This window comes from Coenobita brevimanus, chromosome 110, assembly GCF_032717465.1.
Source record: "Coenobita brevimanus isolate Jiangsu-jjx chromosome 110, ASM3271746v2, whole genome shotgun sequence".
NCBI lineage: Eukaryota > Metazoa > Arthropoda > Malacostraca > Decapoda > Coenobitidae > Coenobita > Coenobita brevimanus.
In genome coordinates, this window is record NC_137063.1 from 50685013 (window position 1) to 50702255 (window position 17243).

The 17243-nt window shown below is 41.0% G+C and overlaps 1 protein-coding gene across 1 annotated transcript in view; it reads left to right on the forward strand.

Annotated features, from left to right (window-relative positions):
* NSD (Nuclear receptor binding SET domain protein) overlaps nt 1–17243 on the forward strand; it is a 92422-nt gene that overhangs the window by 12051 nt on the left and 63128 nt on the right. The window contains exons 3-6 of the mRNA XM_080286137.1: nt 2086–2217; nt 2609–2774; nt 11088–11242; nt 11388–11530. Of these exons, the coding sequence (XP_080142263.1) occupies nt 2086–2217; nt 2609–2774; nt 11088–11242; nt 11388–11530 (596 nt within the window). The remainder of the gene's footprint in view (nt 1–2085; nt 2218–2608; nt 2775–11087; nt 11243–11387; nt 11531–17243) is intronic.

Sequence of the window (17243 nt, forward strand, 5' to 3'; positions counted from 1 at the left end):
AGAGAGAGAAGAGAGAGGTATATGTGAGCAGGAGAAGGGAGGTGAAGAGACTGATGAAGGAGAGTAAGAAGAAAGTGGATGAAGAATTTGGGAGGAATCTGAGTGTGAAATGGAGGGAGAGTAGGATATTGTTATGGAAGGAGATAAAGAAGGTAAGGCAGTGTGAAAGGGGAAATAGTAGGGGAGTGAAAGATAGGAATAATTGATTGTTGGTGAGGAGAGAGAAATTGAGGAGATGGAAGGAGCACTTTGAGGATTTGTTGAATGTAGAGAGTGACAGCAGTGTGAGTATAAGTGGTTGGGGAATGGCTGGGAGAAGAAGAGATGAGTGGAGGGAGGAAGAGATCAGTAGGGCGGAAGTAGTGGAAGCAATGAAGAAGATCAAGGTGGGAAAGGCCCCAGGAATTGATGGAGCGTGTGGTAAAATGCTGAGGTATGGGGGTGAGATTGCTGTGGAGTGGATATGGAAGGTGTGTAGATTGGCGTGGGAAGAGGGAAGGGTTCCAGAGGACTGGAAATCTGGTATAATTGTTCCTTTATATAAAGGAAAAGGGGAGAGAGAAGTATGTGGTAACCATAGGGGTATTTGCCTTCTTAGTGTAACTGGAAAAATATATGGTAGAATACTTATTGATAGGGTTAGGCATGTGACTGAGGAGCTAATTGGAGAAGAACAAGGGGGATTTAGTGTAGGGATGCCTTATGGTCTCTACACTGACAAGCCAAATGGTATCCTGTACCCAGGAAACCATTTATTACACAGGGAGGTAACCATATAACCGGGGTTTTTAGCCGGGTTAAGTGTCCCCCAGATGTTCCCATCTAAAATCATTTAATTATGGCAGACGTTTTGGAGAGCCTTGGATGGCCCAATACCTGTCCAGGGCCCAAAGAATATATGGGCAGATTCGGAGGGGATTTTGTTGAGAGGCTGTGAATGAGTATGAGCAAGGAGCTAGGGAAGTGGTGAATGTGTTCAAGAGTGAGTGAGATATGCCATGATAGCACAGTGTGGGACTGAAACAGGGTTGTGTGATGTCTCCATTGCTGTTTAATATATACATGGATGGGGTTGTAAAGGAGGGTGCAAGGTAGGGCAGTGGATGTTGGGGTGGCTCTAATGGAATGAGGAAGATGCAATTTGGAAGAGTTGCTGTTTGTTGATGAATGAGATGTTGAGTGAATGATAGATTACGAATGTGTCAGCTCGAGATTTTGGTGACATCAAGTTCAAGTTTGAGACAGGTGAAAGAGGAATCTGTAGCATATGTAATATAATAACAGGAGTGAGAGAGAGAGTGTTTGGGAATGAGCTGGATGAATGCAGTGAGGTTGGATGGTGAGGATATAGAATGTGAGTCATTCAAATACTTGGGTGAGTGTGAATGAGTAAGAGTATGGCACGTTGGGGGATGAAGTGGGTTATAATGGGATACAGGGCAGGAAGGTTGTTGGTTCACTGAAAGCAATGATGAGAAATGGGAGGTGACTGAATGGAAGTTCAGGAAGGCCACTGCATGATAGTATTGTGATCCCTACTCTGTACGTATGGAAGCGAGGCTGTAGCACCAGCCTTGCAGAGGTGATCAAGTCAAGGTGAGAGCAGTGGAAATGAGTTACTTGAGAGGAGCATGTGGAGTGACATGGAGGGACAGGTTTGACACTAGAAGTGAAGGAACGTTGTGGGGCTCACCTGTGGATGTTGTTGAGAAAATAAAGAGAAATACACTGAGGTGGTTTGTCTGTGGAGAGATCGGAGAATGAACCAGACTGCACTAAGAGGGTGTATATGAGGTGGAGGGAGGGAGAGGGAGGGGTAGACTGAGGATGAGGTGGAGGGATGGAGTTGAGAGGTATATGATGGAGGGGGATTGAGGGGGGGTAGTCAAATGGTGGGTGACAGAGCGACTTGGAGGCGTTTTGTCTGCGGCCACCCTTTGCGGGATTAGGGCGTCTGGCTATAGATAGATAGAATGAAAATATTTTATCGTCAATAATCTGGTGTTTGAATTAAATACTGTAGTTTACTGGAAATATCGTTATTATGATGTAGTTAATGATAAATAATTGTGTGTATTTTTACAGCCCATAACGAAGTCAGGCAGAGTTATTCGCAAACCTCAGCTTATGGACATTTCAAATGAAGATAAGCGACAGAAGTTGAACCAGGAACAATTGAGGCAGAGTGGAGCATTTCTCAATTCAAGTGTTGATGAGGTATTGTTATTTAAGCCATATTTTAGTCTTAAATCAGTGTTAGTAGGAGGTGGTTTTCCGCCAGCAGCCATTGGAGATACTTTAGTAATATCAAGAAATATTTGCCTACAACCTTGGTAACTGATACCTTAAACATGTAAGTTAGCCACAAATAGTCAGAACTCAAGCTAAGATTCTTATACCATTGTAAACTTCATTATCTTACATATTGACTTATAAACATGAAATGGAGAATTCATTTATGGTTATGAGCTACAGTTTGTACTTGGGTTTGAAAGATTCCTCCCCCCCCTCCCAGTACTGCTGCACCTTTTGAATTAAGCTCATTTGTGATTCTTTGTTATAATAAAGTAAAACCTCTTACTAATGCTGTATATGCATTTATTTGAAGGAGGCAGCACAGAATGTGGATGTGGGAGCTTTGGAGAAGGAGCACCCATGTGAATATATGGTTGGAGATCTGGTGTGGGTTCATGTACGTGGAAACCCACTCTGGCCTGCCATGATCTCCTATGACCCTGTTATTGGAGAGTATAGCAGAGTTACTTGTGAGTACTGTAAGTCATCACATTCAGTGCTTCGCTCTTCTCTATCCCAACGCTTCGCATTTCCCCTCAGAAGTTTATATTTACAGTAAAACCTCACCATGTTGATCAGCTTTCATCAGATAACCTTGACCCTACTGCTTCTCATATGTCAGTCCCAGTCCAGTATAACTGAAGAAAGTTGTGAGTAATTGAAAACAGTATAATTTTTAAAAATATATGTTTTATTAAGTTTCCTTAAATAGCATTTAATTTCTTTCTGCATTTTAAGTCGGTGGATTCAACATTGTATTTTAATATTTTATTTGTCTTTGTCTAAGTAGCTGTCCATACTTTATTGTGTAGTGTCTTACATTCAAGTGATTGCATTGGACTATTTTCAGCCATGTCAGACTGCAGTCCATAAAGATACTGACAGAGAAGTAATTATTTCAGACCTGTTTTTATCAAACTGGTTCCATCTTAAATTAATGAAATACTATATAATGAGGTTTTACTGTATGTCTGAAGTAAAAAATATGCTGCCAATAAGTCTCCATTACAGTATGTGTATATGGATCATCATCATCCTTAGCTGTGTCAGTGGATTGGGCAGCATTTAGAAATTGGGTATACAAGTAGGGGAAGCTCTCAGCAGATCACTCATTGATGTGAACTATACATTCATTGAATAATTATTCATGGGATCATTATTATATTGTAGCATGTAGTGTGTGAGCTTGATCAGGTTATTACTGTAATTGAGGTGCTGTGTGTAGAGGTGATTGGTAGGTTGAATTTTAGTTAACACTTGCATCAAAGGCATTAGGATTTATATTTTCCCTTGGCAAAGCCTTTACCACAAAAGCACCATGGAATTGGCCCTAAAATTGAAAATGAATAGAGAATTCAAGACAATTTCCCTGCTGCACTTCCATGCAACAATGAGGTAATGACACGAGCAGAAACTGCAGCCAGTGGCCGAGTGCCACGCCATTTATTTCAGTCAGTTGAGAGCGTGCCTGCCTCATTCTTCCTCCCACATTTGTACTGATTGTCTTCCCTCCCCCTTTTTGTTTTATTAGCAGTGGCAGAAGATGAGCCAAGTGGCCACCCATCCATTGCTTAGCAATGATGATGGAAATATTTCATAATGTGACAAAAGTCTTTGCCTAATTATCAAAGATAAAAACTGTAGAAGGTGCTACTTAACCTGTTACTGGTCAGCCTAAATATACCAAAGTTAACTTTTCCAGGTCGACCAAAAGCACTGTAATCCTCCCTCCCCCCAAAGGTCCCTTTTGGTACAAAAAACAGGCATGCCCTCATAGAAATACCATACTCACTGATTTAAATGGCTCATGGGCAGGGAATCCTCTCACGCGTGTGGCTGTGACATTTAGAAATCTCCCCTCGTCAGCTGTGAGGGCGCGATGGTGCCACATGTAATGTTGTCACCGATGTTTCGTCACTTATATGGGCAGACACTTTGCAAGTTTGTTTATCACTAATTCACCTTAATATACTTATTTAGTACTCTACTTATCCATCCATCCATCCATCATCCAATCCTGTGTCACCCCATGAGGAGTGTAGGAACCCAGGGCTTGCAAGTTGGTCCTGACATTTAAGATGAGAGTGACCAGCCTCACTCATTCCTGAGTGGCATTATGTGATCAGTAAACCCTAACCACTGCTTGGATATAAACCTACAGAGGCTCAGTCTGATTGGAGCACCTTAATTACCCACTAAACCACCAGGTGCCATAATATGATTTTATACAGTAAGTACAGAAAGTTGCTTACACTCACTATGTGGCAAAGCTATACTCCTGCTGCCACACATGGTTGCTATCTCCACAAAATTTTTCCCTGTTTTCATGTTTTTCTTTTTTCATTGGCATTATGCAGATCATTGCTATGTACACTATTTACAATGTCTCACCACCTTGTAGAACTGTTGAAGTGTGTGGTACTGCACAATACATAGAATGAGACTGAGAGTCACATCACACTGAGCACATTCATATTTTGTCTTTCCTCACTTTTGTGTGGAGCACAGACACACTACACACCGCTGTGTGTAGGTAACTTGTCTCTAAATACCAAATATTTAGGAATTTACGTGTGAAAAACCATAAAAATAAGAAAACAATAGTTCCCTCTATAGTTAAGCTACTTCAAAAGTGTCTGAACCAACCGCCACATCTAATGACAAAACCGCTGTGCAGACACACTGCTCATCAAGTCTAGGGATGCCATACGGTCAATTATGAGTTGCCAGGTCTCACTAGACCATCATCAAGTGGACTCGGGGTCACGGGAACTTAGAAAATGTTTATTGTAGATCTACAAGTATTTCGGAAATACACCCAACTAAGGTAAGAGTGAAATTCTTATGTTCGTCATGTAGTTTATGCGTTTTTTTTTTTTTTTTTTTTTTTTTTTTTTAAATGTGCATCCATTGCAAATGCACTTTTTAGTACTAAGTAGGTAAAGAGTGGGAGTGGGGGTTGTTTAGCTTGTAGCTCCATCTGTAATAGAATCTATGTTGAGGCTACATTTAATTAGGTTAGGTTAAGGTAGATTAAATTAGGTTAGGTTAAGTTAGATGTAATGAAAGACAAGAGATAGGAGCAGGAGACTCCCCCACCATCTCCTTTTTTATGTGCAAAGAAAAACATTTGTGATGAATAATTATTTGTGAGAAAATGCTTAGAATTCATTAAATTCAGCAGTTTGCATATTAATTACAGTGTCAGTTTGTCGGTTGAATTTTGAAAACTGACTGATGTTACTTATGAGTATTAACCCCTCCATGCCTGGCTGTTTATAGTGCGGTCGTTCTTTCACTATGGGCATTTTTCTAAAACTAGCCCGTTTTCAAACCTTAATATTATGGAAACTATGGCAGTTAGGGAAACAAATTAAAGACCATATTACTTATCAACTCTTCTTCTTGTGAAAGAAAGTACAGTCGAGTTGCATAAAGCGTGTGTTTCTAATCCACGGTTTTCTAGTCCACGATGTGGTTCTGCTCAGAACCGAAAGTAGCGTGAACTGTGGTTATATGTTTAAAGTGCTGTCTTTTGGCACCAAAGTGGCGCATTTCCAGTGGGATTTCCATGGCACGCGTCAGTTCCGCAAACAGCGGCCATCAGCCGTTCACAGGCAAGCATGACAAGCAATGACAAGCCAAACATAATCCTTCCCTGACGGCAAGTGCACGCACTTTTCCCTCCATTCAGTCCATTGTTTATTCCTGCACCACCACACTCGCCTCGTGCTGAGAGGCCCTAGTTTGCCTCTAGCCTTGGAACCCCCACCCCCACCCCTTCCACTTAAGCATTGTCGTGTTTCGGAGTCAGGTAAGACCCTTTAATATTGTTTATTTAGTGTTTAGTATTCTTTATTCCCAGTAATACTTGCATTGAATAATTATTTGAGAGTGTGTTAGTGTTCACTGGTGACTAGTTGGGTGTAGGTAGGGTGATATGTGGCAGCATGGTCGAGAGACCAGAACCAATTGTAATTTTTCCCATAAGTTATGTTATTTATAAACTGTGGAATTTCTAAAACACAGCAGTGGTCCAGAACCATATTGCCACAGTTTAGACAACTCAGCCGTATCCCCAGGTCTGGAGGTTGTCGCGTTGATGAGTAAGAATGTGATGGAGACAGTAATTTATGGCGTGCAAAGCCAGATGTGTTTGTGTGTTTGCGCACAGCCCTGATTTTGGCATCGCTTTCAACATAACTACTCCATTACTAGATGACCTAGACATTGTGGCATCCAAAGCACACCCTATGGCACTATCACTGAGTCCTTTCCTAGTATCCTTGGAAAGTGGCATGGCAGGGGTGGATGAAGCAAGGTGTCCATGTGAGGTGGGAACGGAATCAGACAAGAGGTTTAAGAAAAAATCGTCCTACACCTGGCAGATTCACAGAGACAGCTGAGGTATGCATGCCATGGGTGGGAGGAGTCACCCTTGAACCTTTGGTGACGAGATCAAATGGTGGTCACTTCAAAACTCTGCTATGAAAATGATTGTGGTTCGTACTAACACCCGGCGGCCTTGTGCCACCTCTTTTGCGCCAGTTCGTACGGGTGGTGTCTTAATATACAAAGGTATAGTGCAACTATCATTTTATAGCTTCTTTAACCCCCCCATCCTGACGTTTTCTGGGCAGTGGTACGCCCCAGTCCCGACACTTTTGGACCTTTTTTTTTTTTTTTTTTACCTCAAACATCCGCTTTTGGTGAGAAACATCGAAAATTCATAGAGAAATCGCTCACCTGAGGTTTAAAATACTCGATCCAGGTAGGAGTACCTCCTTACCTTACAGGGTTTTCTATTAGGCTGGCTGCAAAGAAAACGAGTTCTATGGGAGGATAACTATTCCACACCACTCATAAATGGTATTTATTTATTTATTTGGTACGAATTTATATGTTGTACGAGAGTATACTGATTTTCAAACGGTAATATAGGCATTATAAGCTTTGTTTCACTCACTGACTCATCACCATTCCTGACCTTTTTTTGCCACATTACCTGATCATTTCTGACTCTTTCTTCCTCTAATGTTTGTCCTCCACATTGTCATCGATCGGGGAATCACTCTGGCCCTGAATTTCGTACCGTGGCATGACATGGCTTTACTGGCCAGGTCACTGATAACAGGTGAATTGCTGAGAAAAGGTCATGCAGGGGGGGGAGGAGGTCATGCTGGGTAAGGCATTGTCCCTGCCTGGCATCTTGTAGAGGAAGGTGTCCAGTGTACACGTGCCAAAAATCACTCGCGAAAATTGAAAATTGTGCAAATTAGGGACCTTGCAATGTTGCCTCGTTAATTTACGTCTCCGGGATATGAGTGCACATCATGTGAGGACGTGAATTCACGTCTCCGGGGCAGGGCGGGTTAAAGTAGAAGTCCAGATATAAAAGCTAAAGGAATTGTTAAATGTTGATGTGACATAATTTATTAATACAGGTATTTTTTTTTTAAGTACCAGCATTTTTTCATGTTAGCTAAACAATTAGATTCACAAGTAACAACCAAGTTTAGCATTACAGTCCATAAAAAAAAGGCAGCAATAATTAATTTAGTTTCATTTTTGAAAGCTCCAACATGCTTGCATGCGTTGGTCTTGGTCACCTAATGGGGGCTTTCCTTGCTGCCCGATCTCTGGCAGCATCCCTGTTTAGTCTCTTATTCCTGAGGTCACACTTAACGACCTCATCCCAGGTCTTTTTTTGGTCTACCTCTTGCAGCCCTGCCCCTAACATCAGCATCTCTCACTTTTTGCACCCAATTATCATCCCCCATCCTCTCCACATGCCCAGACTATCTCAGTCTACCTCTCCTCATTACAATACCAGTACACTCCAGTTCCATCCTGCATCGCAACTCTTCCATCGTAAACCTTGCTCCCCCAGGTCTCACACTCAGGGATGCACTGCACATCCACCTAATCATTGTTATTTCTGTACTAACCAAAAAGGTCTGCCCTGTTGGCGGACTTTTTCGGCTAGCTCCTGCGGAGGGCTGATTGGGCCTTCGGTCAATGCACTTAATGTAACTTTTCAACATACAATTAATCTTAATAAATTATATACCACAACACTCCCTGGATCATGCTGATTCAGAATATGTATCATATGTGGAGGTAGACTGTAAGGGAGCTGAGTTTATAGATAACAATCATACAAACACTCGCCTTTATTGTTATAGATGTTTGACCCACTGAATATCCTCTTCCTTTACTGACCAGGTCTCATAGCCATACAGTATTAAACTCCTAACACATGCTGCATACAAAGATCCTCTAGCTTGGAGGGAGAGCCATCTCAGGGTCAGGAGAGGCAACAGCTTTCTGAACTTTTTCCAACCACACCTCACTCTAGCCACAGAGCTAGCTCCAGCCCCACCTCCAGCACATAACATGACTTCCAAATAACAAAACTCTTCCACACACTCAAGAGACTCACCAGCAAGTTCAATCCTTTCACGCATGACAATCTCCACCAGCTCTCCCCGACACACTGCACACATGAAATCGGCATTATCTCGTAGTCTACCTCTAATACCACTACATCTCTTATGCACCCACATATCACAGACACTGCACAAAATGGAATACTTCCCATGCCCTTGTGGCAGGTCACACATAGCCATGCTTCATCTTTTATAGTACCACCCCCAGCCCTAGATACCATCACTTTTGTTTTATCTGCATTTACTATAGTGCCCTTGTGCCCCAAACCATGTCTCCACATCCTAAATCTTTCCTCACCCTCCCTTTCTTTCTCTGCAAGCAACACCAGATCATCAGCATACATCATCTCCCATGGGAGTCCATTTCTGAAGACGTGAGAGGGCCTCGGGTACCATGATTAACAAGGGGCACAAAACTGACCCCTGGTGTGCACCAATATTCATGGAAAACTCATCACTCAAATCTCCATTCACCCTTACCTGGGTGCGAGCACCCACATACATTGCCATAACCACCCTAACCAGCCACTTTTCGATTCCAAGCCCACATCATCACCTCTGTAGTGACTGTCAAAGGCCTTCTCCAAATCATCAGAAACAAAGTACTGTACAGTTCCATTTTCTTTCCTATATATTTTTCCTGAACTGTCAAACAATGATTATGGCATCAGTGGTCCCTTTGCCAGCCATAAACCAAAACTGCATCTCAACAATATTCACCCTTTCTCTAATCGTACCTTCTAGAACTCTCTTTTCTTTTCTTTATATTTTTCTTGAAGCTGTCGAACTATGAATATGGCATCAGTTGTCCCTTTGCCAGTCATAAACCAAAACTGCATCTCAGCAATATTCACTCTTTCTCTAATCATACCCTCTAGAACTCTCTCCATTACCTTCATTAAATGGTCTAAAAGCTTTATGTCTCATTAATTTCCTCCTTGCAGAGCATCACCCTTCCCCTTGTACAAATTTACAGTGCACTCTTCAGCCAGTCATCTGGGACAACACTCTCATATATAATTGTATTTATCAGGTCAGTGACAAATCTCACTCCTGTATCTCTTGAGGCTTTCACCATTTTCACAGTCAACCCAGACACATCTGCTTTCCTCACTTGCATCCTGCCTATGCTCTGCACACAGTAGCAGTATCAGTCAAAGGCCAAGGGTCAAACACTGGATCTGCAGGCACCAAACCTTCCCTGTCCCAGTCAAACTCTTCATTCAACAACTGGCTGTAATGCTCTCTTCATGTGTCAGTAATATCCCCAGTGTTCACCAATACCCATCTTTTATCATTCTTCACACACTGCTCACCAATGATATCACTATTCTCCCTCTTCATCTGATTTGCCACCTTAAATATCATATTCTTCCCTTCCACGCAGTATACCGTACATTGTCAAGTTAAAGTCTTTGTGACTCAGACTTCGTCCTGTAAACCTCTTTTCTAGCCCAACGCTTGGCAGCCAAGTATTCCTCTCTGTTACCACTTTCTTTCATTCCTGGAAATGCCCTCTTTTCTCCTTATCTGTGCCTTCTACATCCTTTTCCCACCACAGGTTATAGTATGTATCCTTTAATAGTGTACAATTTATTGAAGATTAATAGAGAAAATAAAACTCATTTTTGCTCACAGCCCTTGTACTGTACCATCGAAAGTAAACATTAAGCTTAAAATCATACCGCTAATGGAACACCACCAGTTTCTGTGTGTGTGTGTGGGGGGGAGAGATAGAGAGAGAGACACACACACATACACACACACACACACACACACACACACACACACGTTGACTGCCACAGCTCCATGACGGAAAGACTGCTGTCATGGTATTTTTGTCAAGCTTCATTCTAACCACAGTGAAAAAATATTTTGAGCTAAATATTTCCTGTGTTTTAATTCAGTCATTTTACCATTTAAGACAGTCAACAGGATGTGGGATACATCCGTATCAATGAAAATAATCATTATTACAGCATTAGTTTATACCTAAAATGGTAGAGATATAAGTGCTAGAGTCTGGGATCATTGGGTAAAGCAAATATTTACGTATTTTTCATCGTTACTCAGCCAATTCTGATAACGATATTATTCAACTTTTGCATGCCGATTTACAGCACTAGTTGACAGTTGTATCTCACAGGAACCATACATGCTTACCCCACTGTCCTGCATGTTCTAGTAGCATGTTCCCCTGTGCATTTCCCCTATGGTCATGCCTTCCAAAGAGAGAAAAAAAAAGTTAGCAGTACCAATTACTTTCTCATGTATTATTCCTCAGGAGGTAGGACCTGAGGATGGGTTATTGTAGTCCACAAATCATTATTTCATCTTGTGCAGTGAGCCAGAGCTGGTACAGGGTGCGAGGGATGCGTCTCTACCACGTCCAGTTCTTCAACGATGATGCCATGACCTACTGGATCACCCCAAGCAATGTTCTACCATTCCAGGGTTTTGACCAACTTAAGGAATATCTCTTGGAGCTCAAATCACAGGTGGGTCTCTCTTAGGTTCCATATCAAAGGTGGATCTGCAGTACAGTATATACATTGTCAATTATTTTATTTTGACTTTATTCCTCATGAATTGTGTTTATATTACAGTAGTGAAGATCATTATTTCTCATTCTTTTTCGCACAGCTAAAGGAGATGAAGAAATACAAGCGTGTGCATATTGAGAATCTGCTTCGGACACTCCCTTATGTTAACAAGGTCTCTGGCCAGAAATATGAGCGCTGGATCAGTGCCATTGAACAAGCAAAAGAAGCCATGACAGTGGACAGGTATTTACTTTCAGTAGTCAGTTAAATAGATTCATTCTTATCAAAACTAATCACATTTTCTTAAAAGATAGAAACCTCACTGTTTTTTTCCATCGATCCATTAATACGTCTGTCATTCAGTCCTTTATTATCCTCTCAGAAGTATAGGGATTCAGGACAGAGGTAATGTTAAAGTAGGTATTGTACTTCGATCAGTGAAATTTACTACCATAGTGAGTTATAAGTTATTAGGTTCCATAGTCATATCAGCAGAAGAATGTTTTGTTATAGTCTAATAATACAGTATTAACATGAATATTGCTGGTTATCTTATATATATTTATATACATGTATGCAGTCGACCCTTGAATCAACGGATTAATGGAGGGGATGAGTGTCTGTTGCTGGAAAAAGTCCGCTGCTTGAAAATGAAGGAAAAAGTAGCCTAAAACTTGAAAAATAGCAAAAGAAATAAAGTGGTATCAAAGATGAGGTGCAGCGACACTATCGAGGACAAGTTTTACCTCACAATACCCTGTCTTCTATGGACCCATTATATTATGACTTGCTTCATTGTGTACAGTAGAGTGTTCATACAACACGAGATGGGTCATGCAGAACTTCATGCAAAATCAGTTTCGCGCTAAAATATGATATAAATTTACATGTAAAATAGGGGGTTTGGTTCTTGGAGCCCCACATTTTTCGTTGAAAATATATTTAAAGATAGGTTATTACAAATGTCTGCCGTAAGACATCCAAGACGTGTGTTTACATTGCGATCTTGCTGACTTGACACAGTGCATTCTAACCTAACCTTACTGAATAGTTTTGCCCCTAAAACTCCCCATAAAAATTGTAACCACCAAGGATTGCTACAAAGCCTCTTGAAAGTCCTCATTACCATTTGAGCTAAAACTTCTGACCTAATCACGTGAATAATCGCCGCCCAAAATCATTCATATTTCGCCAAGAATCACTTTTGGCTCACTCCTTTCAAAAAGAAAAAAAAGTGTGAGACTGTTTTTGTCATTAGTCATAAACAGTAAAGGAAAAAAACTATACTGAGGTCGTCAGCATGGAGTGATTGCGTACTTCTCACTTCTCACACACACATGTAGGCAGTAATTGTGAATAATAAACAAGTCAGCCAAGCAGTATAATTTGTATGACAGTACAGTAATTCACAAGAAATGAACTCACATAATGATCTTGCCTAACTGTGTACGTCAACACGTAGTGTCTTCACATACCATTAGTGCCGAATTTTCTCTACCAAAGACTGTTAGTTCATGGCAAAGGTTGGGCACAAAGCTTTTCTTTCCTCCCTCCCCCCCTTCACGTTGCACCCAAGGCGAAAACATGAATTTTACTGCTCCTTCATCATTAACTTTTTTTTTTTCCCCTACAAAGAAATTATCCACATCGTAAACACACGCGAGTCATTTCATGTCTGATTGCTTGCATATAAGCTCCCACACACACGTGACTTCGTCCAACAATTTTACATTTTCCTTTGAAGTAAATGCTTTTCTTTTGTTCATAGCACGTTCAGGGTGCTTAGGCTTAGCTAAAGTTAGTTTGGAACCACATGCTCAGAGTTCAGAGAGGAAGTGAGGTGCAAGGAAATAAGCAAATAAATGCTTCTCATCACAGCAACGATACACAACACTGAGGCCAGGCAATGGCAGGTGGTATGGAACATGGGTCATGTGGGTCAGGTACAGTACTCTGTTACAGTAATTTTTTATGTTCAGGTACACTATCATTTATTTTTGTACCTGTAAAGAAAATGCTGTATGTTGTTAGAAATGACGAACTTTCAAATAATGGACAAATGACCAGTGTTTAGAGTGATTCTCTGATATTGTCTGTTGCTTCCTTAATCTGTTGATTCGGGGTCTGTAGAATCGAGGGTCGGGTGTATATACCCTATAATCCTATATATATATACAGGGTGGAACGCGACGTATGACAAAAACTTACACCAATGATCTATCATGAAATTTTGAGTATATTTTGTTCTATAATATATACTCTCTGCGACCCCAGTTCAGTACCCAGCATTCGGCTTTTAAGTGTTAAAGTTTGGTGGGTAGCATGCGCCATTGGGTGGGAGCTTCACAGGGCGACGGGAGACGAGTATTATTAGCTCATACTGTACTGTACATAAGAATACCATTTCCTATCAGTACAAACGAGTTTTAAGAAGAAACTTTACGTAGTCTATTGATTCTTTAACATCGTCATGCATTTCTGCAATTCTTTTGCACAAATCGACTGTAAATTAAGGATAAAATTCAAATTTTATGGCTTGTGAGGGAGAAGGGAGGGAGGAGAGGGGCTGGTGTGTTGTTGCCAGTTATGTAATGTGTGGTTTGTAGGATATTGCTAGCAGCATTATCATTACACTCACAGCTCATTCAGTGGAAAGACATTAGTATAGGTAGTGACTAGCATCACACTAAGTCAGGAGTAATATTATTATTCATTACAATTTTTCTGCTGCAAGTAAACGTGACACCAATGCTTTCATATGATGTTGACTTGAGAAAAGTGACACAGGATTGCCAATGTAACGACTATGCATCTAGACCTATTTTTTGCTTCTACCTAACGGCACTACTTAACATCTGACAACATGGTATCTAGCTACATTTTGGATATTTTTTGCCATTTTTAGGTGATATTCTAGAGATTTAACCGTATTTTCTAGTGATGTTTTGCAGTGTTTATTATCTAGCAACATTCTAGCAAGTTTTCATGACAAAACTAGCGAGACTGATGATCAGGACTTGGCAGCCCTGCGTCCAGTGTCATTTGAACGGGAAAATTTGCAGGCGAGGCATGCACTTCAAATACTGTTCTCCGCGTTCAGCTGTTCACTGGGTTCATGAAACAGCATGCCACGTACGTACAGCAATCAAGAATATGCAGATATCGTTTATTTTTACGGATTCTGCGATGGTAATGCCAGTGTTGCCGAGAGGAATACAGGTGGAGATACCCAGTGGCGCCACGTTTACTTGCAGCAGACAAATTGTAATAAATAGTAGTCTTCCTGACTTAAAGTGAGGCTAATCTCCCATTACAATAACGTTTTTCCACTGAATGAGCTGTGGGTGTTACGAAAATGCTGCTAGCAATATCCTACAAACCACACATTACGTAACTGGCAACAACACACCATTCCCTCTCCTCCCTCCCTTCTCCCTCACAAGCCATAAAATTTGAATTTAATCCTTAATTTACAGTCGATTTGTGCAAAAGAATTGCAGAAATGCATGACGATGTTAAAGAATCAATAGACTAAGTAAAGTTTCTAATTAAAACTTGTTTGTACTGATAGGAAATGGTATTTTTATGTACAGTACAGTATGAGCTAATAATACTTGTCTCCCGTCGCCCTGCGAAGCTCCCACCCAATGGTGAATGCTACCCACCAAACTTTAACACTTAAAAGCCGAATGCTGGGTACTGAACTGGGGTCGCAGAGAGTATATGTTATAGAACAAAATATACTCAAAATTTCATGACATATCATTGGTGTAAGTTTTTGTCATATGTCGCGTTACACCCTATATATATATATATATATATATATAGTAGGTGGGGGGGCTCACCATCCACTCACTCGATGTAGTGCTGCTCCTGGGTGTCTGCCCTTTCCTCTCCATCCTTCTTTCCTTCCATTTTCTCTTCTGTCGTTCTTTCCTTCATTCTTTCCTTGTCCTTCTGCCTACAGGTGACTTGACACTCCCTTTTCTGTTTTTATTTCCGTCACTCTTTCCACTTCCTTATGCCTGTGGGTGACTCTACACTGAGTGACAAGCCAAATGGTTTCCTGTGCACCAGGAAACCATTTACTATGCTAGGTGGTAACCATATAACCAAATTTTGGCGCCTGGTGGTTTAGTGGGTAATTATTGCTCTCCAATCGGATTGATCCGGTGAAGGTTTATATCCAAGGGGTGGTTGGGGTTGATTGCTCATGTAATGCCACCCAGGGATGAGTGAGGCAGGTCATTCTCATCTTAAATGTTGGGACCAACTGCCCATAGTAGAATCGAGGGTCGAGTGTATATACCCTATACATATATATAAATATATATACAGTACACTGTGTATATATATATATATATATATATATATATATATATATGTCTGTGTTTGTTCATATAATGTGTGTGTTTGTGTGTGTGTGTGTGTGTATGTGTATCTCTCTATATATATTATATATATATGTATATAAATATCTATCTATCTATCTGTATAATATATATATATATCTATATCTATCTGTCTATTTATATAGATATATATATATATGAAGGTGGGGCTCTCACCATCCACTCACTTGATGCAGTGCTGCTCAGGTGTCTGACCTTTCCTCTCCTCCATCCTTCTTTCCTTCCATCCTCATCTGTCTTTCTTTCCTTCATTCTTTCCTTGTCCTTCTGCCCATGGGTGTCTGTACACTCCCACTTCTGTCTTTCTTTCCTTCATTCTTTCCTCTTCATTCAGCTTGTGGGTGACCCTACACTGAGTGACAAGCCAAATGGTTTCCTGCACTCCAGGAAACCATTTACTATGCTGGGTGGTAACTATATAACCAAATTTTAGCATCTGGTGGTTTAATGGGTAATTATTGCACTGCAATCAGATTGAGCCAGTAAAGGTTTATATCCAGGGGGTGGTTGGGGTTTATTGCTATCGTATTGCCACTCAGGGATGAGTGAGGCTCGTCACTCTCATCCTAAATGTCAGGATCAACTTGCCTAGCCCCAGGTTTCAATGCTCCTCATGGGGCAACATAGGATTGGATGATACATACAGTATATATATATATATATATATATATATATATATATATATGTATACAGTATATACATATAAATAGGTATACCTGGGTTTAATGATGGAATTAAGTAAAAACCCATTGTTAGGCGGTGTATCGTATTTCAGGGTAGATTTAACATGTAAAATATAGGAATGTATTTTTGAGCCCTTGGTTTCCCCCCCAATCAAACTTAGTAAACTGTACCCCAAAATGACAGCGTTCACTTCACCTATGACCAAAACATATTAATCTGAGTCTAGAAACAGTTTACAAGTCAACCTAAACAAAATTTTAGTCTAAAATATCAAAATCGGAGAAAAAAAATCACAACTCATCGTTAAAGTGGGGCTTGGTCATCATTAGGCGGGGTATGGTGGTATTTCTACCACCATCACTAAGCCGGGGTATTGCATCTAGGGGTATTGTATATCGAGGTATACCTGTATATACTGTACATGAACTCATCTACAAACACACACACACACACACACACACACACACACACACACACACAAATTGTGTGTGTATGCACTCAATCCTCGTAAATCGCGTGTTCATAAATCACGGCTTAGTAGCCGTCAGACTGCCGGCAACCTTAAATCACTGTTAAGTCACGAAAATTGCAGATCTAGGCACCCAAGTGGGCCTTTTCCGAGGAGAACCGTAAACCGCGGCCTGCAAACTGAAAATCGCGACCCAACATCCAATCTCTGCGCATCCCTGGTGGCATATGTGCATACTAATGCTGCCATGTTGTTGTTCTTGCCCCAGCAGTCCGCACAATACAGACTGTCGCCGTGGAGTACGAGAGTTATCTGCCTTTTTTGTGCAACTTCCCCCCGCCTCCTACCTGCCATGGCCCCTCCTGACCCCCCAGTGAAGCACTCTAAGCAG